This window comes from Rhodnius prolixus, unplaced genomic scaffold (assembly GCF_049639745.1).
Source record: "Rhodnius prolixus isolate KJV_2025 unplaced genomic scaffold, Rpr scaffold_6, whole genome shotgun sequence".
NCBI classification, from domain to species: Eukaryota; Metazoa; Arthropoda; class Insecta; order Hemiptera; family Reduviidae; genus Rhodnius; species Rhodnius prolixus.
In genome coordinates this window covers 12,688,719-12,701,211 of record NW_027411634.1, presented here as the reverse complement: position 1 = coordinate 12,701,211, position 12,493 = coordinate 12,688,719, and the positions used below count along the sequence as shown (strand labels likewise).

Here is a 12,493-nt window from a genome sequence, read left to right as displayed (position 1 = left end):
TCAACGTTACGGTTTTTCTTGCAGTTTTTTGACGATCAACTCTTATTACAACTGCCCTACCGGACAGTTTTAATTATCTGTTCGAGTTAATTACTTTAACCACCTTTGTTCATTGCTTCTCTAAAAACTCTCATATCAACACTGCGAAAAGTACATTAATTCTATTGTTCATTTTATTATTATTATAATTTTTTTTTTACATATTTTTCGGTACTTAGCCATTTGATAACAACAAGCAGTTTTCATGTACAGTTGCTCTTACAGTTTGTTACACCATGCTCTGTTAGTTTTACTGGCAAAATTGATCTGGCCAATGAGATGTGGTGTGTCCTAGTTCTGGATTAGGTTGATGTTAACTCTACGATATTTGGCCATTACTCGGAAGCCTCTATCTTCTTTTAAGATGTCATCCGCATCCCGCCTGACAGTCAAAATTTAATTCCAAAAAATAGCATGCTTTCATCTACGAATTTTCTAATTCGGTGATTGAATATCCATCACGAAAAACACTGAGATAACCCCTCAAAAATTAGGAAAAACAGAATCGATTCATAGCAAGTATCAGCCTGAAAAACTGATAGATATAAATAGATAGCCACAAATATTAATTCAATTATAATAAATTGTTCCATTCATAGAGACCAAATATTAATAATCTTTTAAAACGCAGAACAGCGACAGTGGCTTTAATAACTTTTTAAGACATCTTTTAATTTATTTTTAACCCCGCCAAGAGCGATCAAAATGCGAGTTAGATGTGGGGAAAAATAAATATCCATCACAATTTTTTCTTTATGGAAATTAATGTTTTGCTTTCTGTTAATTTTTCCTTTTGATCTGTGTCAAAAAAAAACAGGAACTTTAAAGGTTGAAGGCAAAGCAAAAGTAACGAAAGTGACCCACGCAAAATAATTTAAAGAGAAAATTTGAAGCAGCGATGAAAGATTAATTTTAGGTTTTGCTGTCTCCTTTTGACCCCGCATTATTCTAATTTTTACGCGAAAAATTCTCATTTATTTCTTTTTTTCACAGTGTGGGGGTACCTTTAAAAAAAATTTGCGGGAGAAAAAAGGTGAAAATTACAAAATTTATGCAGAAAGATAGACCGCGTTCTACCCATAAGTAACACATCACAAGGAAGCTTAAAATCCACTTCATCCTCAGGACTGGACTTAACAAAGGTTTTCTTGTTCACAAAATAAACGGAATAGATCTTCACCTGTGCTATGATTAAAGAAATCGCCTATTTTTTCATGCACGTCTATTCAGTTATCTCTTTTCTATTCCATCTACCAATTAGAATAGAATAGAAAAGAAATTTATTATTCTGGGACAATTGTCCCCTAAGAATAAATACAGGAACAAATAGAGGCCTTAATAGTTTGGTCTGTGATTAAACAGAAAATAAATAAATAAATAGGTATTTACAAAAAAGTGAAAATAAAAATAACAGCAGAAATTAAGTAAATAAATTAAAACAATTAGAATTTCGGTCCTCCTAGCTTCAGCTTCCTAGCTGAATAGAAAGGAGATAACTGAATAGACGGGATTTAAAGATAGAAAGGGTAGGAGCATGGCGGACAGATGAAGGCAAGGAGTTCCAGAGAGAGGTAGCACGTATAAGGAAGGATTTGTCAAAGGATGAGTTACGGTGAGAGGGAATGTAGAGATCGGATGAGCGAGATCTGGTATTACGGGAATGTATCGAGGATTTAACCTTAAGGAGTTGAAAAATATAGGAAGGCCTTTGAGACTGGATGGCTTGAAAAAGGAAAGAAGCCAAAAGATATTGGCGGCGATAGACAGGAAAAAGCCACTTCAACTCATCGTAGCAGTGGCGAAATGCGGGAGTCTCTGTGGAATGCTGAAAATAAATCTTATGAAGCAGTTCATGAGTCGCTTGAGCTTTGCTTCGAGATCACCAAAATGACCGGCCATACCACTAAGCAACCATAGTCGAAATGGGGGAATATAAGAGAGGAAACTAGGAGTTGCCGGCTCTTAATTGGGAAAAAGGTGTCAGGGAACTATTTAAACTGCTTTAGGATGTGGATGGAACGATGAGAGATTTGGGAAACATGGTTTTTCCATGATAGGTTTTGATCGAAAGTGATACCAAGGTTTTTCACAGAGGAACAATATTTTATTGGGGTATTGTAAAGGAAAAGATTAGGAAGAGGAGCCAATGATTTAAGGAGTGGGTTAGTGCCAATAACAATAGCTTTGGTCTTCTCTACATTCAGGGTAAGCTTATTGTTCGTTGCCCATGCTGAGATATTGTTAAGGTCTTCTTGAAGCTTAAACATTAGGTGTCATGGACGGGAGCGGAAGCTCATACTTTACTGTAAAAAAAAAATTTTCTAGCAAAAAAAAAGTATTCATTCGAACTGGAGATCTCCCACTTACAAAGCCACGCTCTTGATCACTATACCCAACACCCGCCCAACTGCCTATGCAATGATTATATCAAGTTTAAAGTTTTGATTGATGGAGTCGTTTTCAAAAAAGCCTCAAAAAACTTGAAAATCTATTCAGTAAAAAAGTAGCACAGTTAAGGTTGACTGATTTTGTTCAAAACATTATTGATGGGTTCCCTTGGTGATGCCTTAACCAAAATATCGTAGATGAAATGTTCAGCGTTTTTCTCATTTTGAGTTTTGGTTACACAAACACACACACACACAACAATAGTCAAAGAGAAATCACTCAAATTGTCTTTAGAACATGAATTTCCTGGGTGAACTCAAAAAAAGAGTTGGTAGTCAAATTCCCAATTACACTACTCCCTCTTGGTGAAGTAACGATGTAGCAAAATACTAACTACTTCTGTTTCAAATACTATATAGTAATTGTCACTAATTTATTGCACGTTTTCCTTTCAAATCCAAATTACAAATTGGTCCGATACTAACCAGGGCCCTGCATTATCTTGAAAACGAACTCAATCTATTACGATAACTTCATGTCCATTATATGTCATCAAGTGATATTATGGGAGTAATTTAGGGCGTTTACTGTCTTCCCTCTCTTGTCTCCTTGAATTTGCTCTTTCTTATCTCTTTTTGCTAATGCTAATTCTCGTGAATTACGTGATTGAAAGCCCCTTGAATGTTTTCTTTCAAAGCTTTTACCCTTATTTAAACTAAGAAATTTTTAAATAAAGTAAAATTTAATCCAAAAATAAGGAAAAATATTGGTAAATTTAAGGATTTATTGCTAATGTTTTTTAATAATTAAAAGATTTTTTCGTCAATCAAAATGGAGACTTCGTTGTATTTGTTCTGGGTTGTTTTGGCTTGTGGTGAACGTCTGGTTTCTCTAATTTCTTACCCAGGGGGCATATGATTAAACTACTATCAATTCACTACCTATTTCTGATCTTATGTTTTGTAAGTTTAGTAAAGAACTTTATATTAAAACAGTTTAAATTTTGAAATGATTTCGGTTATATTTGAAGTGACAACCTCTGCCATCTCAATTCGACCTCCACCTGGAGAACCCTGATTAAAACTGTCCGGTAGGACAGTTGTATAAGGGTTGACCATCAAAAACTGCACGAAAAAGCGTAACGTTGAAAAACACCCAACTTTGACAATTTTTTTCTCTTTTTCTATAAAAGATAAAATTCCCAAATTTTCTTTAAATCTTACTCCAAACCCTCCTTTATAACTGTAATTTTTTTTGCAACCACCCAGATCTAATAGGTTTCGAGAAAAAAGTTGCCGAAAATGAGCAAAAACGGCTTTTTCAAAAAATGTTCTTGTTCTTGTTCTTCTTCTTGTTGTTGTTGTTCTTGTTACCTTTTTTGTAAACAACGTAGCGCCTAAACGCGTGAACCGATTTTCATGAATGAGGTGTCATTCGATTCGGAATTTTATGTAGATGTGCCTTTTGGGGGTCTCGATGCTGAACATCGAATGGGAGAGGAGTTAGCCCCCTTTATGTAAGGCCCCCTCCAAAATTATTATAACTAATTACTCTGTAAATCTTGGCCCGATTTTGATAAAATTTGGTAGGGTGATAGGGTTAGGGCTCCCCTACGTAACATTAAAGCGACGATCAGCTCTAACACTTTTTAAGGGGAAGTATAGCAATCGTTGCAAATTATCGACACGTGAACCGATTTTCATGAATGAAGTGTCATTCGAATCGAAATTTTGTACAGATTTGCACTTTAAAAGTCTCGACACCGTGCCTCATAAGGAGGGGAGTTTGCCCCACCCAAATAAGACCCTTTCTAAAACTATTATTACCAATATTTCTATAACGCTTAGTCCGATTTTGATAAAATTCAGCCCGAATAAGTGGTTAAAGCTCCTCTACGTGGCTGTGAAGTGCCATCTTGCTCTTACACCTACTAAGAGGAAGTACTGCAATCGTTTAAATTATCAATGAGTGAACCGATTTAAATCAATGAATTGTCGTTCGATTAAAAAATCTTTCCTCTTTGCCTTTTAGGGAGAAGTACTGCAATCGTAGTTTATTTTTCTTACTCCTCTTAAAAGGAAGTACTGAAATCGCAGTTTAATTTTGCTATTTACGTACAAATACCTTCCTATGTTATTCAAAACGCTTTTTCAAAAAAATTGTTATTGAGGATGGTTTGGGGGAACGCAACTATAATCATTCTATAAAAAGATCTCTCCAGTGGTAGTTACGGTTCCGACTTAACACCTTATCAGATTATAATGATAGAATTGCTTATTCCAAATTTTAAAAAAATCTGTAAAGAAGATATGTAACTTTGTAAAATAGACAAAAAGGAAAATCTATCCAAAAGGTACAAAAATCTCCTTAACAAAAACTTACAGTTTAAAATGTTAAGTATAAGGGTTGATTAAACGCCAAAAGGTACACAAATCAGCGAGTACCCAACATTTCATTAATACTTCATTCAAGTGTTGGAGTAGTTGGATTAATGCAGTTCTAATTGATTTTTTTTTTAATCACATCAGAGGATTTATTAATCAAAATTTGTCTAGCTCTAGGCTAAGGGATAATTTTAATTTACCGAATTTTGGATGGATCATTTTAATTTTCGGACTTATTACTGTTACTGTGTTCTATTAGATTGTAAAATAATTGTTCTTGCATAAAATTAATTCCAAGACAATTTCACATAAGATTTTACCTGTTAACAGAAATCTGAATACAGTTTCCATCAGTCTTATCGTCTAGGAACTGGGACATGTTTGGGGGGTTGATTGTATAGAAGGGTGTGTTGAAGTGATTCCAGAAATACTCCTTACAGTGAGACAAGGAATAAACCCATCTGGTCTATTAAGTTCGCCATCTACCACACAATGGATCTCTTCCATTTGTCGTCAGTTCCTCCTCCTCACCACTCTGTTTCTAGAAGCTGGAAATGATTTTCTTCTTCTACTTCTACTTCAAGAATATTCCTTCTCTCTCAGTTGTGTGTGTGTGAGTGTGATTTACAACAATAGAGGTACTAAATCGTCAGTTATTACTATATTTTTTTATATATTTTATCCTCTATTTATTTATTTATATTTTTTTGTAGTGCGGGGGAAATTGAAAGATTAATAAATTTTCCGTGGAACATTTGACAAAGACTCTGGTCCACAGAGCGTGCTTCTGTAAACCTTCTTCCCCGAAGGAAACCAAGCTGATCAGTACCAGCTTGCTGAAAGTTTCAGGACCCATGTAAGGAGTTCATCGTCTTACCTTGCCATTCCATTAACCATCTCATTTTGATTCCACCTACATACTGTAGCATCTTCAGAAGAAGAGAGATTGTATTATCACGGCCAAAGTCCTTGAGTTTGCTAAGGTATTTCCACACTATTCTTGAGACTAATATATTATAATTTACATTAAACTCTCATTATTGCCTGGGAATTCCAAAGGTTACAAACAATTAGCCCATTTGCTCTTTATATATTTGATTGCATTGCCTATTGAAGCCAGCGAAACAGTTAAATGTTGGTAAATGTTATATGTGTTAGCTGCTTTTGACTAAAAAAAAGAAAGTGTTATAAATAGACTGTAAATGAGCAAGTTTTTAATGATTTTAACACATTGCCGAACGCACGAGTTGGAACTGAATATAAGCATTTGTTACGGGCGACAACTAGTGCAGTTCTCAAATACAGACCATAATTACGCATTAATGAACAAGAAATAAACTAGTGATAAGTTAATTCATTTATTTTAATTCAAATGACATAAAATTTAGTATTTCTGTAAAATAAGGATTCAAGATTGGCGAGGAATTGGTCAAATAAAAACAACTCGCCTTTTTGCCAACGTTTCGACAAATATATTGTCTTCTTCAGGGCGTGGCTATGCGTGTTGGTTGAGTTTTATTTGACCGATTCCTCACCAATCTTGAATCCTTAGTTTAATAATAATGTATTCATTTTTGTAAAGTGTGACATCTTTCGAAATGTTTAAGTTTGTGCAATCGTACTCCACAACTTTTACAAATATAGCGAGTAAATCCAGTTTTTTTTTAATTAGAAGAACAGACTCTACATTGTCTGTGAGGATATTTTTTCTTGCCGCCAGTATTTTACTAAACGGGCAGATTTTCCCGAGTGGTCGGCAATGTGTTAAGAGTCTGCATAGAAGTAATCAACATTTATAGTTTGTTTAGATAAAATTAACTGAATTTAATAATATCTGTAAATAAGCTTAAACATTTCTGCGCTGGAGTATTCTTGGAAGTCTCACAGGCCTTTGACCGAGTATGGCACAAGGGTTTGCTATGGAAGCTTAAGGGTATTCTACCAAGCACATACTATCTTATACTCAAATCCTATCTCTCCGACCGATTCTTCCTAGTAACTCAAGGCTCTTCTCGATCATCTATTTTTCCCGTCCTTGCTGGTGTACCACAAGGTAGCGTCTTAGCTCCTCTTCTCTACACAATCTTTACAGCCGACTTACCTTCAAATCCCAGCACCTCCATATACACCTTCGCTGACGACACTGCCATTCTCTCCACACATACTGATCCTGTCTTCGCTATCCGCTCTCTACAATCTCACCTTCACTCACTAGAACCCTGGCTACAAAAATGGCGAATAAAAATCAACCCAAACAAATCCAAAAAAAAAATGTCTTCACACTCAAACGAACAACTCTTGGACCTGTCTTCTTATATAACACTCCTATCCCACCAGCCGACCATGTGCGGTACCTTGGACTGTACCTAGACAAAAGACTAACTTGGAACCCTCATACGAGACTTAAACGGGCTGAATTACACAAACGATACAAACTCCTTGCTAGACTACTGGACAAACGCTCAAAACTAACATTACAGAACAAGCGTCGACTGTACACTTCCCTTCTTGCTCCAATATGGACTTACGGACTTGAACTTTACGGGACAGCTAAACGATCTAACATCAACAGATTACAAACACTCCAATCTAAAATAATCCGCCGCATTGTAAACGCTCCCTTTTATGTCAGTAACCACTCCATACACACAGACCTCAACATTCCATTTATACCAGAACTTGCCAAAACCCGCTACAACACATTCCACCAAAAACTATCATTTCACCCTAATCCTTTAGCTGCAAACCTATTCTCAACCACACTTCCCTCCAACCCCCGAAGACGGCTGAGGCGCCGTTGGCCCCGTGACCAACTGGTAGACTAATGATGGTCATCACTGGATGATCATCATTCATGATTGCCATTTTTATTGTACGCACAGCATATTTACTTATTGTACTGCACGAGTGCAGGTGTAAATTTCAAATAAAAGATATAAAAAAAAAAAAAATAAGGGACAAACAATTAAGAGTAGAACATTTAGTCAGTCAACATCGAATACAGTCTCATCAGTCACTTTGAAATATTACAGATATATTTAAATAAAAATAACTTTGATAATCCCTTCATTTTTGGCCCTTTTTCTTCGGAAAAGTTTGTAGTTCTGTTGGCTAAAATTCACTGCCGAGTTTGTATTCATTTTAAAATCATTAAAACTTTTTTAAAAAATAAAAGTTGGTGAAGTTTGTCTTAACTTTGTCATATACTTAGTCTAAGCCATGGCCTTGCCTTCCTAAGTCTTTGCCTAGGTTAAAGTTCAATAACGCAGAATTGTTAGCCGCGGAACGGGGAAAGTGCTGCTCATCGGATGGCACAAGACTTTACCTGGTGTTAGGTGTCAAAAGCAAAGCAGGTGAAAGTTAATGGAGCTCACATTCTAGTTGACTTATTGACACTAGAATTTAAATTACAAGTTTGAAGAGTCCTTTTTTTTTAATATCAGCTGGGTAAATATTGTACATTAATAAGTAAACGCAAAAAATGTTTCTCGCTTCACATCATTACAGGTCGGCTGTTACAACACTTCTTTTATTTTTCCCTGAATAAAATTGTTAGATTTTCAGGAATTCTAAACTATATCACCTTGAAGAAAACTAGGAATAATCCATACTATAATAATACAATTGATTGGACAAACCATACTCTCTACAAGAAACTGATAATGGATGAATAAACGAAACCGGTCAATATAAATATAAATATATACGAGGTGTGGCTATTAAATAACGAGACTATTGCTATAAAACATTTTATTTTAAATTTATACATATTTAGTTATTATCACCTTCAATATACACACCTCCCCTATCCCTACAACGCTCCATGCGAATTTACCATTGTTCGAAACAGTGCTGGAAGCCTTTTTCTGTGAGCTCCTGCATGACGCGTGCCGCTTTTTCTTTCACAGCTTCAACGGACTGAAATCGTGATCCTTTTAATGCAGATTTGACTTTGGGGAACAGATAAAAGTCACATAGGGCCAGGTCAGGCGAATATGGCCTAAAACTGGGATGTTGTACTTGGCTAGAAACGTCTTCTGACAGACAATGCAGTGTGAGCTGTGCACGTTGTCTTGATGAAGAACCCATGACTTGTTCTTCCACAAATCGGGTCGTTTTTTCCTTACTCTTTCACGGAGTTGAGCAAGCACTTCACGGTAGTAATGTTGATTAATTATAATCGATATTTTCATCCGTTTTGGACGTGGAAGGGCAACCTGGGCGGTCATCATCTTCGACGTAATTTGTACTTGGAAAATTATAAATAAAGTAAGGGCTTTTCTGTCGACGACTTCCAATTTGGTAGAAGGACATTATGCTTCGCTTGAAACAAAAAAAAAAAGAAACTATTTTACTTCCTTAGTAGGTTACTCAGGTTTCAAATACTTAAATGTTAAGTATTTTCATGTTTAATTTCTTCGTTGTACTTCAAAGTACCGCATGGAATTAATATAACAATAAAACCAGCTTCCCTCCATGAGTCCAAGGCATATTTTTCGACGTACCATAATCCGTTTTATTAATTAAGAACTTCAGAATTGTCTCATTTTATTTTGACAAGTCTCATACAGGAAGTGTGATCTACCTCTAAACTTTGTATTTCCTGTTGCAATCAAGTCAAAGTTAATTAAAGTTTTAATTGACTAGTTTAGTTGTAATGATCCGTCTACGGGAAGGTTGTCTACGTCAATACAATTTTACATCTTTAGCCACTTTAAATTCAATAATTAACTATCTAGTTTTTGTTAACAATAATTTTCACTAACTTTTGCTCAAAACACCACTGAGAATTTTTAAAAGCACAAAATAAATTATTAATTGTTTAAATATCTTTTGCCTTTGGTGCCTTGATATTATTTTATATATATATTTCAAATTAGTGTGTTGTATTACGGGACAAGACAATAGAATTAATTCACAATTGGAGAACGTAAAGCTTATCAGCTTTCTACGCTCGAATGAACTTGTTGAATGCAATTATATTGAATGTAATGTGGGTTTAATTTTATTTAAGTCAGAAAAAAATTTTTGTTGTTAATAATTGTTGCCTTTTTCCCCGACAAACTCTCTCATTTTATAATTCTTTTATCTTTTTTGTTGCTAATTTTATTAAATTTACTGTTTTAAAAGGAGTATTTAATAATGAACATTGAAGTTGCAGATTTATTTAAATCATGTACGTATTCAGTTGTTGCAAGTTGGGCGTATTGTACCACCCGGGGGCATATCTTTTCACGATGAACTATGCATTTCTTGTCTTGATTGGTCGGATTTGTTTTATATCAAAATTTGTATTTGTATCATTAAAAATTAGGTGACACAGGTGCGCTTTTTGGCCAGAATAATTTTTAGCTACAATTATCATAGAGGCAATGTTTTTTACAGTTCTCTGACCATGTATTCCCCTATCAAACTTTTACTAATCGTTTTTTTTATCTATAGTTAGCGGTAAACTTGAACCTTGCCAAAAATATTACACCAATAACCTCCAATAGTATTTTAATTATGTAATTTTATAATTTTCTTTTATCTCATCCAATTTTATAACTAATCTATCCATAAAACTAGTTTCTATTGTTGGATTAGCATTTTCTTTCGATCTCCTTCATCCAAACTATTCTTCTCTTTATCACTTTTCATTTTTAAAGATCTCCTCTCGTTTCTCGAGTATTATTCCTCCGATTCCTTTTCTTTCTTACAATCTGATTTTGACGCTCCTTCTTTTACGCTGGCTTATGATTAGCGAGATCTAATTCTTCAAGGAGTATTACTGGAATATCTTTGAATCTACGAGTGAACTTATTCTTATTGTTTTGCCGCGATCTCAGAGGGACAATTAAAGAATCGCGACTAGCAGAATCACAAATAAAACTTTTATTGATATGTTACACACAAACTGAGAACATTTATATACAGGCTAACTTCTAGTAACGTACAATACTCATAATCATCGACTAATCTGACTGCTCTTTGACTAAACTTTTACTAATCTCTATATTCATAATTGCATGTCCTTATATATTAATTACAGTTTACATTGAGTATCGCATAGATACCAATAATCTTAAATAATTCATATTCCCATAGATCTAACTTATTGTTACATATTTACATTGATAGCTTTGCAATAGATATCGTATCTTCAAGAGAAAGGTACATTCTCTTTTATTTTCGGCGAAAGGCAGGGTGACGTCATAACTGACCCTCTTTTTCGTACTTTCATTGTGGTTTTCCAGTTAAAAATAAAGTAGTTTTTATTATAAAATCCAATTTTTATTGCGAACATCAGTGTGTCTTCTGGTCCATCCAACGGGAAATGCTTTCATATTCATTTAATCTTATGTATCAACCACTGTTCGTTCGAAATAACTTATTCAACAGAAACTTGAAAGGGTTCACATTCATCTTACCTTGTTCATCACTCTGTAATCCTAATTTTGATCATTCATTTCTTACGCTTTACGTTTAAAAGAGAAATAAAAAGATGTTTTCTCTAATCCTCTGACGCTTTTGGTAAAAAGTAGCTAAGGATTGCTTAATATGTGTTCCTACGCCATTCCTGAAGGAATAGTAGGTATTTTAATACTCTATTCAATAGACATCGTCAAATTCTTCCTCTTCCAAAATATGGAAGTTTTCTTTTACAACTCCACAACCACAACATCCACAAATATGCCCCGAGTTTAAGTTCAAAAAGTGTAGTCAAAGAAGTTTTACGTGCTTGTAATGAATAAAACTGTCTTCAAAAGACCAAAGGATTGAAGTATCCTTTAAGCTATTGAAATTTTATGAAATAATTATAATTTTCTTATTATTATTATTTGAATTCTTGTAGAAAAGGAACTCTAGAAGCAAAATTGGTTGAAGATTGCTTATTATAAAAGTCTACTTAACTCATAAAAGGCGAAGTATTGTGAATATCCGATTCAATTGGGTCAGAATTCAACCATTAAAAATGTTTTTCATTTAATAATGTTGCCACAAAGAATTTTCTATTACCAGTTCAGTTTATTTACTAAATTAAAGCAAATAAATAAATGTCTGCCAATTTTCGCTTTCGCTTGATTCGTTTTGAGCTTGAATGAGCCTTTTTCTGACAAAACAGAAAAAAATTTCTGACATTCTTGTGATTCTCCAATGTTTGAAATATGTTGGACAAAAAACAATTGGAAGTCAGAAGAAGTTTTTTAATTAAATTCCTAAAGTCATCTCTTTGCAAACTTTTTTTTTTTACTTTATTGCTTTAACATTATTTGATTGTTAACTTTTATAAATGAGAAGACTAAAATTATTGTTTTATTGTTACAGTGATGTCCGGGGGATGTTTAAGATAGGAGGGCTATTGCTACTCCTAATCATTCTGGTGATGGCCGGGGATAATGGCGTGATGGTGAGAGCGGCCATGCTCCTAAACAGGACTGTTCGCTTCACTGTGATCGCCCCGGATGATCCCGGCCATCCCCAGTCTTTGAGGATCATTCTGCCAATAATAAAACTAGCAGTCAGAAATATATCCGATCCTAAACAAGGAATATTGCCTGGATGGACCATTAACATTACAGCGTTTGATTCTGAATGTTCATCAACTTACGGACCGTTGGCTGCTATTGAGGTTAAGGATCGCACAGGTTAGTGAAAATTTCTTTTACAATGATTGCCAATAATAATGGTAATACTTAACA

The 12,493-nt window shown here is 34.6% G+C and overlaps 1 protein-coding gene across 5 annotated transcripts in view; it reads left to right on the top strand.

The window, feature by feature from the left end:
• LOC141460024 (atrial natriuretic peptide receptor 1) overlaps positions 1 to 12,493 on the top strand; it is a 716,933-nt gene that overhangs the window by 282,809 nt on the left and 421,631 nt on the right. For all 5 annotated transcript variants that reach the window (XM_074139630.1, XM_074139629.1, XM_074139631.1 and 2 more), the window contains one exon: positions 12,120 to 12,439. In XM_074139630.1, coding sequence (XP_073995731.1) covers positions 12,133 to 12,439 — 307 coding nt within the window. In that variant the 5' untranslated portion in view covers positions 12,120 to 12,132. The remainder of the gene's footprint in view (positions 1 to 12,119; positions 12,440 to 12,493) is intronic.